The 14,702-nt window shown below is 27.8% G+C and overlaps 2 protein-coding genes across 4 annotated transcripts; one reads left to right on the forward strand and one right to left on the reverse strand.

Moving 5' to 3' along the window:
* The first annotated feature begins 613 nt into the window (after positions 1-613).
* Positions 614-2,912, forward strand: LOC122634978 (phosphatidylinositol N-acetylglucosaminyltransferase subunit A). Of its 2 annotated transcripts, XM_043824588.1 has the most exons (7): positions 614-1,024; positions 1,129-1,285; positions 1,362-1,541; positions 1,634-1,868; positions 1,965-2,262; positions 2,348-2,708; positions 2,776-2,912. In XM_043824588.1, the coding sequence occupies exons 1-7, from the start codon at positions 999-1,001 to the stop codon at positions 2,836-2,838; spliced, it is 1,320 nt and encodes a 439-aa protein (XP_043680523.1). In that variant the 5' UTR covers positions 614-998; the 3' UTR covers positions 2,839-2,912. The 2 variants fall into 2 exon arrangements, with proteins under 2 accessions (XP_043680523.1, XP_043680524.1); XM_043824589.1 differs by lacking the exon at positions 614-1,024 and having other exon boundaries at positions 1,144-1,285; positions 1,378-1,541.
* Positions 2,913-3,962: 1,050 nt separating this feature from the next.
* On the reverse strand, positions 3,963-14,449 carry LOC122634973 (GIGYF family protein Gyf-like). Of its 2 annotated transcripts, none has more exons than XM_043824574.1 (16): positions 14,331-14,449; positions 13,516-13,560; positions 13,136-13,367; positions 12,761-12,937; positions 12,459-12,660; positions 12,161-12,395; positions 11,191-12,052; positions 8,921-9,277; positions 8,529-8,834; positions 8,369-8,461; positions 7,841-8,277; positions 7,209-7,407; positions 6,896-7,096; positions 6,252-6,657; positions 5,946-6,175; positions 3,963-5,865 (listed from the first exon to the last, which is right to left on the reverse strand). In XM_043824574.1, the coding sequence occupies exons 2-16, from the start codon at positions 13,545-13,547 to the stop codon at positions 5,740-5,742; spliced, it is 4,095 nt and encodes a 1,364-aa protein (XP_043680509.1). In that variant the 5' UTR covers positions 13,548-13,560; positions 14,331-14,449; the 3' UTR covers positions 3,963-5,739. The 2 variants fall into 2 exon arrangements, with proteins under 2 accessions (XP_043680509.1, XP_043680508.1); XM_043824573.1 differs by having other exon boundaries at positions 11,089-12,052; positions 14,331-14,448.
* Between the last annotated feature and the right edge of the window lie 253 nt (positions 14,450-14,702).

Raw genomic sequence — 14,702 nt, forward strand, 5'->3', positions numbered from 1 at the left:
AAAGAGATGAGATGTATGTCGAGTGAATAAAGATATTAACTGTGTCACAATAAAACTGATATTTTTATTGCAATAAAAATAACAATAAAATTGAATCATTAATAAATAACCCGCGATAAACATTATGTTATTTTGAATGATAATTATACTGATAGATTATGATCAATGATATGTATCTAACTAAATTTATTCATTATAGAATTAATTGTTTAAAAATCTATAGCTTATTTGTCTTTTCAAAGTAATAAATTAAAATGAAATATACAACTCACATCTATATATTGGATATACTGATGTTGATAAAATAAAAAGTTTTATAACGGAAGAGCAATGAAACACATTTGAAATTTCCGTGTTGATAACAATAGCGCCAAAACCGTACAGTGACAAAAATACGTAGTAACTACTGGGTACGATTTGTAAATCAGAATTGAGTTTTGTTCTATGAAATACATGCAATAAAATTCAACAAAACTTCCCGTAACCTTCATAACTTTTAATAAAAATTATCCAAAAGATATGATTTAATCATTGCAATAAGATTTAAGAATCAGAATAAATTTCAATTTTAGATTTTTAGTTTTAAATATCTGGTTATTACTTGTTATGTACACGCAGCAATATCTTTTTACTTATTTATATTATACATTCGTTCTTAAAAATCTTAAAAATCTAATGTAATTTTGCATCAATGAATTAAAAAAACATAATTATAATTACGTAATATTTTATAAGCAAGAATATAATGTTTGATGTAACTTATTTACTACTTTATTTAAAATTAATTAATCTGTGATCACACAATTAAAAAAACTGTTCAAATACATAAAGAATTGTGTAATAATAAAAAAAAGTAGATATAATAATATAAAGTAAATGCAATATCATATCAGTCAAATTGATAGCGACGTGAAATGCACGGATGTGGTAATAAAGAAAATTAACCTATAAAATATTTCCAAAGATAATATAAATAAAACGATTGTAGAGAAGCAGTGATGATGAATTTACAACATAAAATATGGTTTGTATCCAATTTCTATTGTAAAAAATAAATAAAATAATAATTTTGTTAAAGATTTTTTGCTTTATGCGTAGACAAGTATTTATCAGTATAAAATTTTGCAGCATGGTATCTGACTTTTTCTATCCCAATATGGGTGGTGTTGAAGAGCATATATTTAATTTGTCACAATGTTTATTAGAACGAGGACATAAGGTTGTGGTATTAACACATTCGTATAAAGATCGAATTGGAATACGTTATATGACCAATGGATTAAAGGTATAACTTTATATCTGTAAGGTTTCGAAATACTTTTAGTGACCTTTTCAAACTTCATTTTTCTTTTACATTAAAGGTATATTATATTCCAGTCAAAGTATTTTATAATCAATGTATTTTGCCAACAATGATATGTTCTATTCCTCTAATTCGATATATACTCATTAGAGAAGAAATAGAAATAATACATGGACACTCTGCATTTTCTGCCTTAGCACACGAAGGAATGTTAATTGGCAGATTAATGGGGTTAAAGGTAATATACAAATTTATTATAGCAATTTCTGTTATATTTATTTATAGAGTATTATTAAAATATTATTAAAATAAATACATTTTCTTTTTCAGACAGTATTCACAGATCATTCATTGTTTGGTTTTGCAGATGCATCTGCTATTTTAACAAATAAGTTTTTAGAGATTTCTTTAGCAGATTGTAATCATTGTATATGTGTATCGCATATAGGAAAAGAAAATACTGTTTTGCGAGCAAAAGTTCATAAAGAAAAAGTATCTGTTATTCCAAATGCTGTGGATACCATGCTTTTCACACCAGATATTAACAAACGAAGTAATGATTTCAGTAAGTGTTACTATTTTATTATTATTTTATTAAATTATGTATTGTTATACATAATTAATTGATATAACATAAATTCTTTGATCATTGCTTTCACAGTTACTATAGTAGTAGTATCACGATTAGTATATCGAAAAGGTGTAGATCTTCTAGCTCATGTAATACCAGAAATATGTTCGCGACATAAAAAAGTAAATTTCTTAATTGGAGGAGATGGTCCAAAACGATGGCTTATAGAAGAAATACGAGAAAGAAATTTATTACAGCACAGAGTTACATTGCTTGGAAGTTTGGAACATGCTCAGGTCAAACATGTTTTAAATAAAGGTCATATATTTTTAAATACCAGTCTCACAGAAGCTTATTGTATGGCAATTGTTGAAGCTGCTTCTTGTGGGTATGTATTTTTTAAAGATATACATAAAAATTATAAAAACATTGCTTTTATATTATTTTTTCTTTTTTTTTTGTTTTCTATCTAGTTTACAAGTCGTATCTACTAAAGTTGGAGGAATACCTGAAGTGTTACCTCCAGATTTGATTTATTTGGTGGAACCAACAGTACCAGATCTTATTAAAGGATTAGAACAAGCTATGTCTGACTATATGAAAGGAAATATAAGTCATCCATTTGACGTGCATAGAAGAATAAGTTTATTTTATAATTGGTTCAGTATCAGTAAAAGAACTGAAATTGTTTACAATTTAGTCTCCAATGAAGCAAAGAAAAATTTAGGTCAACAATTAACTAGTTATATTCAGAGTGGTGTATTACCATATCTACTAGTTGTATCACTGTGTTATATCATATTAAAAATTTTAGAATATATGGTTCCTAGAGAGGTAAGATATAAAATTTTATATATATTTATAGTTAGATTGAAGCATATATCATTCAATGTATTTTCAGTATATTGACATTGTAAAGGACTATAAAGGAAAACATATAGCATCATCAAAGGAAAGAAAGTAATAAAAAAAAGAGGAAATCTTTAATAAAATTTATTCAATGACTTTATCGATTATTTATGATTTATCAAGAAAACATAAATCTTTTTTGGACCATTTGAACTAAATTGTTTTTCTATATCACTACACCTTTTATATATACAAAAGCTGTGTGTATAAAGTATTTTTTATATTTATTAGAATTTTATATGAACGCATATTTCTTTATAACATTCTATATTTTGTTTATAAAATATTACATAATTATAATTAATATATGTATCTTAACTAGTAAATTTAATGAAATTAAATATAAGAAAATAATAGCTTATCAGAAGAAATTGTATATAATTTTGTAAATCTGCCTTAAGTGTTATGTGTATATATGGTTTTATACGCACAGTTTGTGTCTGTGTGTGTGTAATTTTAATGTGTGTAAATTTTTTATGATAGAAGAAGATATTAAATTATTCGTTTCTCATATTATAAATAGAAATCAATGATGCATTTACAAAATTATCTATTTTTTCTTTTAAATTATTATTTTTGTTGATTTATCTTCATTATATTTAATAGTTAAAATATATCGTAATTTATTATCTTTTATATCACCTTGTGAAAAAGTATAAAACATGACAAAGAAATACGCATTTATAGAAAATTATAAGCAACGAATACTTTCCATACTTACTATGTGTTTAAATATTTTTAAATACTTTTATAATTATATATTATTGTTAAAAATATTTATGAAATAAATCCGAAACTTTATAAGTAATCAATAAAAATAATATATCCAAAGTATAGTTATTATTAATGTTTAAGAAAAGAATATGAATTATACAATGTCTTATATAATGTTTTCCTTTTTATGACCTTTATCTTATCAGTAAAAGATGATGCAGCAACAGAATTTTTATGTAAAATCTATTATTATGCAATGTCTATATTTTGTATTCAAACTTTTTTTTCTATTAACTTATCAATATAAGTAAAATTATATAAATTTTATTCAAAACAACGTTATTCAAATGTAAATAAATATAAATTTTTAACAAATTCATTGTAAATATGAAGAATCAGTATATCCAAGAATACAAATTTTAAAAATCATGTATAATATATGAAACCAAAAACAAAACTATCCAATTGAAAATATAGTAATATTTATTTTAATATGTTGTCCATTAGATACAATAATATTGATACAATATCAATTATCTGTTTCTGCCTAATCATCATTGTATTACTGTACATTTATCTATTTATACATAAATCTTTCATATAAGGGTCAATGGAATTCTCCTAAAACCATTTTGTATAAATTCTAAGAGAAAACCAATGAACCTTAATTAACAATCATTATAATATTATGAGCGGTCAGATCTGTTGTAACATTCCGCGCAAAGGGTAGAGTATCCGTGCCATGTTATCAATCTACAAATTTAATTAGAAACAAAAAATTAAAAGGCTAAGAATATTTATGCATCATGAAATCAGATAGATGAATTTTTCAGCATAACATTTATGATTACAAGTAAAACTTTACGAAATTATTTAATTTTATTTTAATATATTAATTCAATCCTGTAACGATTCCATAATGCTAGACATTTGATTGAAAGCAAAAAATAAAAAAATCATGTTGGTAAGATCCATACATAGACATGCATCATTATTTATTATTATTATTATTATTATTATTATTATTATTATTATTATTATTATTATTATTATTTCTTATATTTTCGATAATGTCTTGCAAAATTATTAACAAATATTTGAATTTTATTGTTTTGTACATTATTTTCACTGCAGTTACAAATACAAATGATTAGTTCCTAGAACTTATAAAATGATAAAGAATTCTTATTCTCCAGATAATACGAAGTTGTATATCAATATTTCTAAAAAAAGAAAAACAAAAAAGAAAACACTGCCGTATTTATAAACATAATATAAGTTACTATTATACAGGTTAGTATGCGAAGCACAGCAAGAGCAATCTTGCTTGCAACTTTTCATTCATTCATTTATTATTTAGAAACAATGCAATATTACATGTAACATTTTCTTACGATAGTATAGTTATATTTATTATCATACGAAAAATTTCTTTACTGCAGAAAAAGTGCGACTTACTGTTTTTTTTTTTTTTTTTTTTTTTTTTTTTTTAACGGTTTATGAAATATAATGTAAAGCAGAATTTTTATGATATTTTCTAAAAAGTAAGAAATCCATAGGATTCATATATACGACATGCTCGATTGCTTAACACTGATGCACATTATGCTGTGCTCTGTACAAAGATGATATATATATATATGTGTGTGTGTGTGTGTGTATTTGTGTGTGTGTGGATGGGTGGGTGGTTATATATATATATATATTTTTTTTTCCATGATTTTAAATAAGTTTTAACAATGTTAAATTCATCGTTTAATACCTTTACAAGCACATATTGCTATCGACTGCGATGTTTCTATGTATACAAGTTATCGATTGACATAAATTCTTTGTATTTCGTCTATGTACTAAAATGATGATGATGAAATTTTATAAAATTTTTTCAATGTTAGATGTCGCATATCTAAAGCAAAACATTTTCAAATTATTTAATAAATTGTTAAACAGTATATACAATGGGTATAATTAGATACACAATCTAGCTTCAATCAAATAAAGAAATAATAATGCTACGCCATACAGATTCATAAGGTTCCCATTATGGAATAAAATTAATTAAAATCAATTCTAGTAAATATTATTTTTACAGAAAAATTGGTTATGCTTTATGAATTGATTATACTCACAATGGAATCTTTCGAACCTTTTGTATGATCTACAATAAATAAATAACGAACCATTTGATGAATTGAGCGCTGCATAATTTCCTCAATTTCAGTAATAATAGCACGGAATGCGCTTAAACATCTTCTCCGTAGTCGCGATCTCCCACATTTATACGATCAGGTGCTGCAGTTACACTAAAGCCGAGGATCCTATTGTCCACTTTAAACATTTTTCCTTTCTTGGGTTTCTTAGATTTTCCCTATCACAAAACAATCATGTATAAAAAATATTTAAACGTTTTAAGACGTTCATAATAGAAGTAATGCCTGTCAAAAATACCTTAACTTCCTGAAATTCAGTAGGAGCATTTGGATTTACAGCTGGTGCAGGTTTGCACAAATTATCTACCTGAGCTTGAGGTCTCTGCGCTGAACGCCATTTACTTCTTTTTTCTAAAAATTGCTTTGCAAATTCAGTGCTTTGCTTACTATCGCCAAGATATACACGTACATATTCTTTTACTTCATATGGTGACTCAATATCCCGTAAGAAACCAACAAATGTAGGGACTAAATATACAAATTATACATATAAAAACAAATAGAAATAAAAAAATTAATAGTTACGAAATGATCTATTACTCACTGTCGACAGAAGCTTGTATACCACTTAAAGCTTTGTTGCACCATTGTGTAAAGTCGTCAAGCTTGGCAGTATTTTGTTCGAATAATTTTTTTACTAGCTCCTCTTCTTTTTTTACTTTATTTTTAGTTGATTTATTATTCTGTTGTTGTTGAGGCTGTTGATTAGAAGTAGATTTTGTTGTTGCTGGTTTTGTTGTCTGTTTAGTAGTAAGAGATGATCTCATAGTTGTAGGATCATCCCAAAAACCGCTAGTACTAGTATTAGTAGACCAAGCTTGACTGTTACTGGACGAGCTAGAATTAGTCCAATTCAGACATTGTGATGCTGTGCCCCATATACCAGCATTAGGAAGAACATTAGCCGACTCTTTTTGTACTACTTTTTCATGTCTTTCTTTTTCTTGTTGCTACAAGTTTAATCAATATAATAATATTTTATAATATATGAAATATCTTCCATGTGTGCTAACATTAATAAAACTTTACACTTACCTTATATAGTATGTTTTATATATTATTATATAAATGTTATATATATATATATAAATAATAATATGTGAAATATCATTTGTTTAACGATTACTTTGCATAAAAATAATTTGAATGGTTTGTAATATTAAATATTGAATATATGTACATGTTTACCTTAGCAATGCGTTCTTGCTCTTCTTGTTGAATTTGCGTAAGACTTTTCACTTGAAGAGCTTTATTAGAAGATGTGGCTTTTTCTGCCCATTTAAACTGTAACCGTTTGGATGAATCTGTCGCTGCTGCTTCTTGCACTGCCTCTACAGCTTTTTGTTGTGCTAATTGCTGTTGCATTAATTGTTGATACCGTTGCTCCTCCTATAATAATTAAAATTATTAAGAAAAAAGTATTACTAAAATTATAATAATTAATAATAAACAGTTTTTAATATTATAAAATTATAATATTTATTAATAAACAGTTAATTACAGCTTTTTTCTCTCGTTCCAGCCTCTGAATTTCTGCAAGTGAAGCATGAGTTGTAGGAGCCGGTGTACGAGGTGCTTGAGCCCATGGTGCTTTACTTCTTTCTTGAAGTTTACGAAGAGCTTCCGCTTCTCGACGCCTTTGTTCGGTACGTCGTGCCTGTTCTTCAGCTTCGAGCAGCTTGCGTGCTTCAGTTTCTTTTCTGAAATAACAATAATAAAATTAAATTATTGTATAAAAAAGAATAATATAAATCGTTTAATGCAAAACTGGTGTAAGTTAATTTTTTGCCGATCCGGTTTATCACATCTTGTTAATTTAACCTTCATTCTGCAACCTATGAGTTTCTTGATATGATAACTGAACAAACAAGAAACGTTCATAGGTAAGTTCGATGTAAAAGTAGTGCAAATCAAAAAAATATCAGATAAAATGATTATGTATCTTGATTTTCGGAAGAGAACGTTATCATATGTCGAATGACTTTACAGTGGCTTATACGTAAGAAATGTAACATTCATTGATATTATTGTATTTTACAAAAGTTTTACTTCATCCGTCATTATCCAGTAATATTTTTTGCATTAAACGGCAATTCATATATACAATAAGAATGCGTTATAAAATTAATATACTTGATTCTTTCTTCTTCTTGTTTTCTTTGTTCCTCTTCTAATTTTTTCTTTTTTTCTTCTTCCTTCTTATGTTTTTCTTCTTGTTTTTTAATTTCCTCCCGTTTTCTTTTTTCTTCTTCCTGCTTTCTCTTAATATTTTCCTCTTCCTGTTTCCGTTTTTCTTCCTCTCTTTTCTTCTTCTCTTCTTCTTTACGTTTTTTCTCTTCCTTTTTCTTTTGTTCTTCTTCCTGTTTCCGCTTTTCTTCTTCTTTTCGTTTTTTATCTTCTTCCTTTTTTTTTCTTTCTTCTTCTTTTCGTTTTGCCTCCTCTGCTTGTCTAACTTGTTCTTCTTCCTGCTTTCTTTTAGCTTTCTCTTCTTCAGCTTGTCTTTGTAATTCTTCTTGTTTTCTCAATTCTTCTTTTTTTCTTTGCTCTTGCAATTTAAGATTCTGTTCTTCCTAAAAAAAACATTTTATACCCAAACATTTGATAGTTTTTATTATACATTATAATAAGTAATAAGAATCGTTCCATAGTAAAGATACTTACTAGTATTTGTTGTTCCGTTTTTATTTCTTTAGTGTGCAAATTCCAAAGTGTAGTAGGTAATTGTCCAGGTGGTACTGCAGGTATAGGTCCCACCTGTGATATAAATATTCTAAATAAAACTGTACACATTATACATGCGATTCAAAATATAGAAACACACCTGTGTCAACCAGTTTTGAGCATTGAATTGTGGAGTTATCTGTGGAGGTGAATGTGGCCAAACAGTATCGATATGAGATGTTTGTGGATGTCCGGTTGCATTAACATTAAGCTGTCGTAGCAATGATTTTATAGGATTATCTTCTTGAGATGAAGCAGAATTTAAATTTGGTTGTGAAATTGTAGGTACGTTTTGGATACCACCCATTTGTTGAATGAGTTGCTGTATAGGATCAATCTGACCAGAATGTCCTGCAGTGTTGGTTTGTGAACTAGATGGTAGATGAGGTTCGGGTTGTACCTTTGCCTGTCATAGTTACAATACCATGCAAATATTTTATTCACATAACATTAACATACATATAAACGTACAATAATAAATATTTTATTAACCTGTTGCATTTGATTGAATAACTGCATAACAGGATTTGATGGTGATGGTGTAAGATGAGGCACAAATGGATTTGTAGAAATTGGCATATCTGGTATTTCAGAGTCCTGAATAACATATTGGAGTATTAACTGGTTTTGTTCGATAGGGCTTAAAGTTGCCCAATGTTCAGACTGAGAAAGTTTAGCTATAGCCGATGTTCTCATTTGTCTTAACAATATTTGTTGATTTTGTAATAAACGCATATGTTGATACTGAAGTAAAAGTAAAGGATCTTCTATTCCAGACTTTGGTAAAGTAGTAGCAGTTATACCTGCAGGTACTGTACTAGGAACAGATGGTATTACTGGTTCGGATAACTGAAAACAGAGATTTGATTAGCTTAGCAAATTTAAGATAAGGAATCTTGTTTTCATTACATTATTTAAATAATAATTATCTATATGTGATGTAATATACAAGTTGAATATACAGTGTTCTATGCAAATGTTGCAACGAATGTTCAGATTTTCTTATTTGAGAAACAAATATTTTAAACAAAATTTTTAGTACTATATATTCTTCGTATACAATTTATCAACATTAGTATTCTTGTATTCTTATTTTTCATATATCTAAAGATATAGAGAATAATACGATTATTTTTAATTAAATCATAACTTTTTTTATACGAAAATATAATTATAGATGTATTTATTTCCATTGCGACCTACTGTGATGCGATCTTCACTTTAAAAAATAGTATAAATGTGCGTGCATACATGCATGTATGTGTATACGTGTGTGTGTTGTGCATGTGATGTATTTCATTAAGGATGCCCGAACTTTAAATTTAAATAAAAAAAGATTATATTCGTGATATTGTAATATTTTTTATTTAATTGTAAAGTACATTCAATACCATTACGTATGAAAAATAATATCGGCTAAGTGGTCATCTAAGCTCTGTATGATATCGTGTATTCTGATGGACCAATTTCATCAATGATGCGAGTAATGTTGGCTTGTAATTCGTTATTTCGCTATTTTTGACATAAATCATAGATTTAATGTTCACAAAAATAATTTCAAGGCATTAGACCACACGATCTCACTGGCCAATTAACGTCACTATTTCAAAAGAATAACATCTTTCGAATTCTTTGAATTTTTCAGTCAGTATGTCCAATATTTGATAATAGATGGCTTACAGGCTCATATCATTCGCGTTAATGATGAAATTCACTTATGAAATCACTTATGCGGGAATGTTATTAAAAATAGCACTATCAGGATGCATACCACTATACACAAAAGTCACATTGACCACTTAGTTAATTTTTCGTACATAATTGGTATTGAATATATTTTAAAATAAAATAAAAAATATTGCAATGTCACAAATATAACTTGTTTTATTGAAATTTAAAGTTCAAGCATTTTCGATAGAAAACCATATATATATATATATATATACATATATATATATATATATATATATATATGTATGTATATATATATGTACAAATAATTACAGGATTATTATGACATCTACAAACTTCAGAAGTGAAAATTTATTTTCTTGTATTTTCTGTTTTAAAAGTTGATGAAATTTGATTTTAAGAGTTTTACGACATTTATCTAATGTAAAGATTTACATTTTTCCTTAAACATTATTTTTCTAAGCAATGTAGGTACATACACGATATAATTTATATATACAATACAGATTTATTTATCCAATTTACTTTGTATTTGACTTTAATAGATTAAAACTATAATTAAAATTTATTAAAAAATAATTACTGCCATACAATGAAGCATTATATGTTTTTGATTATGTAATTAATAATTCATTTTGCACTTTAGTTTCTGTTTCTTTACATATTCACAATTCATGTACAATCTCCGAATTTCTTCTTTTATTATTATGCGATAAATTTTACAGATAGCAAAATTATTTTTTAATTTTAAATAATAAAGATATTCTTTATACACATTAGAAAAAAAAAAGATATAATAAAATTTTGATACTACAAAATTATACATAAAAAAAAATTAAAAATTTGATTTGTGACATTTGTTTTTTAAATTTCGTGGCAATATTTACATGAAACATTACGCGCGAACGTACGTATAGATTCTTCATTTAAAACATAACTCTTAAAAATATTGAACAAACAATATTTACCTTTAAGGGAGGAATGGATGGCCCTGGAATAAATGGCACTCTTCCACAAATTTTCTTTAACTCCCCTAAAGTAGTATATCTCTCATCACAAGTCCTTCTTACCATTAACCCCGCAGTAAAGTATCCAGCCTTGCACCATTCAGCCATTTCACTTGCCAAAAATGGACCTTGTACTTCACCTTGTGGATCACGATAAAACCATTTTTCTTGTACATTCGAAGATGTTTGTTGATTGCTCATGGATGGAGATATAGTTGCAGCTTTTTCTCTATGGCTTTCTTCGTCAGCCATCAATTTGGCTACTAAAGCATCAGCTTCTTCCTTCATTCTATCTAGATCATCTTCAGATTTCTTTACATCGTCTATTACTGAATCATGTGTAACCTTTTGTGTTTCGGTTTGTACGGATACTTGTCTATTCACAGTAGACACTACTATATCCTTATTAACTTCTGGTTCTACAGTTCCTCTATCATGTATCACATTTGAACATTTATTATCTGCATCATTTGGTTGAGTTTTATCACTTTCAATATTATTTGTATTTACATTTGTCATAGTAAGTGAAGCAGATGAAGATGTAGATGATAAATTCTTTGCTGAAGTATTGTTAGATATTGAAAGTACTACTTTACTTGGAGAATTACTAATGTCTCTTTCTGTAGCATTATCTTTTTCTTCCGGTAGACGAACAGATTTTGATTTTTCCCTATGCTTTGTACCAGTAGAATTATTTGTATGATGGCGATTTTCTACTTGTCCCTGACCTGTGCCATATGACACAGACTTACTAACAGACTTGGATGTAATGGAAGCATTTCCTTCAGAGACACGTCGAGTCCTTAACTCTTGAGAATTACGTACGCTAGTAATTCCTTCATCGTCATCATCTGAATACATTCCCCCATGAAATGCCCCTGAAGCATCAAATCGTCCTCCACTTTCACTAGGATTTTCAGTCGCCCTAATGTGTAAATAAAACTTTAATTTTATTTCATACGTCAGAAAGATTTAATACTATTACTTATAGAGTACTAGCAAATTTAATGCAATATATAATATATCCAATCACCATTCTGGAAGATTATCATGATTATCATGATGATTAGATTCCCACGTACGCGCAGTACGAGGTGGAGGAATATGGTTTGTTTCATGAGGAGATCTGTGACTTCCACGGAATTCCCACCTTCCACCACCACCACCACCACCACCACCGCCGCCGCTTCGACTTTCTTCACCATCACCTTCATTTCTATCCAGTCTATCCCTATCTATACTGCCCCCTTCGCGCCAACTATTTCTACCTACGAACAAAGAACAAATTCATATAATTCTGAAAGTTTCTTAAATAGGAAAAATTTACTTACCCCATTTACGCCAACCATCATCATCTTCCCCGCCATTTCGATGTCTTCGCCAATTGCTTTCCATGAGAGAACTTCCGCTAGTCCCACGAGATAATTCTTTTCTAGGACTAGTAGAACCATTCCATTCAATTGGATCAGAAGATCCATTTCTTTCTGACCAACCTCGTTCGCTTTGAGATCTATCAAATGGTCGACTTCTTCCCTAATAATATAAAGCAATACAAAATGTATAATTGAAGATTTAACAAAACTAGTTCTATTTCTGACTTTATGAATATTTCTTTTAAGAATATATTACATACTTGAAAAGACTGGCCTGAATCTATACGAATTACTTCACCCGAATCCTCAAAACCAACTGCTCTAGAATAATGAGAAGAATACAAACTGCCTCTTCCATTTCTACTTCTCCCTCCGCGATCTACACTTCCACCTCTTCCACGGCCTCCAATATTAGTCACGCCTCCATTCCACATACGCTAAAAATTACATATAGATGTATATAGGCTATATTAGTTTCGTATATATAATAATATTATATCATATATTATATCAATATTATATCGATATTATATTTATATTTCATTAATTCCTAACAGATAAAATTTATAATGTTTGGCAATTAACATCGGATTGTTTTTCTAATTTCAGATAAAAAATCTGCTGGTTTGACTTACTGTTTCATCTTCTGTCATCTGTATAAGAGCTAGTGGAAGTTGAGTTTTTTCAACATATAATGTTGAAAATGTTATCAATGGTTCAGGTGGTTTATAATTACGGTCAAATAAAGCCAACATCTCTTCTCGTCCATATCTATGCTCCGCTAATTGATATCGAGGAGTACTTAAAGTTGAGGTACTTCCACTAGTACCACTACTATTAGAATTTTCTCCTGAGAGATTACGCAACCTATTTTCATAGATATGTATAATATATAAATATTTACTCATGTAGCATTGACATTTATTTTTAATGATATTGTTTTATTATAAAAAATCCTGTGTTGATATTAAATAATATAAATATTGATAAATATTATTTTATATATAATACGTACCATTCAGGACCAAACTTCATAGAATCCGTCATGACGAATTATTTGCTAAAAGAAAAAAAATAAAATAATACGTAGTTTATGTAATAACAAAGATATAATTTAAAATCATACAAATCATTTCTGTTATCGAAAAATATTAACATATCTATAAATGTATGCATATATAAATAAAGAAACAAATACCTATTGAATGTATGAATAATAAAGAAAATATTGTATTACCTAGCATAAAATATAAAATTTATATAAATCAAAATTTTTTTTTAAATCTGATGATGTCATATGGTAGATATACAAGAAATTTTATGAAAGGAAAGGTACAATAAAAAAATGAATAATACAATAAAAAAAAGAAAATAAATAGTTTTATATAATGATGTTACAATAGAAATTCATAAAAGTGTTATTAAAAATCCAAGGATGAAACTTTATTTTTTAAAAATAAATGTAACACAAAAAGAATGAAATAAAATAACAAAGTGCACAACAGACGGTGGAAATAGCATGTTACAAGCAGTTTTCTCTAAGATGCTATGATTACAAAGTTATCTTTAATAGATAAACAAAGATATTAAATATGACATATCATTTAAGTAATCTCAATGGAGCACATGCTACATCCTTATTTATGACATATTCTTTAACGATATGATTTTCTAAGCCAAGGTGGCAATATTAACCAAACTTTTTTTGTCGATAGATGTCACATAAAATCCCAAATAAAAGATTAATTTGTATAGAAAAATTTTGAAACAGCATTTATTAATTTTATATAAAATAATAATAATAAATCTCTAAACAGATGAAACAAATACCTTTGTGGTCTTTGAAATAATTGAGAACAGCGATACAACACACCAATATGGCTGATGATTTTTTGGAATAAAGCGCATGCGGATGTAGGTGGCATGTCTGAACATACAAAATTCTTCTATGCTCAAGACTCTAACCAAAAAGGGTTAGATAGAGCGGATACTCGTCATAAATTTTAACGGCATCATCGATGCAATTTAAAGGATACACTTTATTGTCTGAATACGCATGGTTTGTGTTTATATAAATTAAATTAAATTCTTTCTATTTAAACAATTTCGTATTGATTAATGTTGATTCTAATTGGGTGTTTCGATAGGATTACGGTGTCTCGAAAACATCGTATTTTGTGTCAAATTTATATTAATATGATA

The sequence above is a fragment of the Vespula pensylvanica genome, chromosome 16 (genome assembly GCF_014466175.1).
Source record: "Vespula pensylvanica isolate Volc-1 chromosome 16, ASM1446617v1, whole genome shotgun sequence".
NCBI lineage: Eukaryota > Metazoa > Arthropoda > Insecta > Hymenoptera > Vespidae > Vespula > Vespula pensylvanica.

Bases quoted from the DNA above. Each gene is read 5' to 3' on its own strand.
- LOC122634978 (XM_043824588.1), top strand. From the start codon at position 999: ATGATGAATTTACAACATAAAATATG. The intron at 1,542-1,633 runs GTAATATACAAA...TTTCTTTTTCAG, and splicing joins GCAGATTAATGGGGTTAAAG to ACAGTATTCACAGATCATTC. The intron at 2,709-2,775 runs GTAAGATATAAA...ATGTATTTTCAG, and splicing joins AATATATGGTTCCTAGAGAG to TATATTGACATTGTAAAGGA.
- LOC122634973 (XM_043824573.1), bottom strand. From the start codon at position 13,547: ATGACGGATTCTATGAAGTTTGGTCCTGAATG. The intron at 12,661-12,760 runs GTATGTAATATA...TTATATTATTAG, and splicing joins ATTCAGGCCAGTCTTTTCAA to GGAAGAAGTCGACCATTTGA. The intron at 6,176-6,251 runs GTGAGTAATAGA...TTGTATATTTAG, and splicing joins TATACAAGCTTCTGTCGACA to TCCCTACATTTGTTGGTTTC.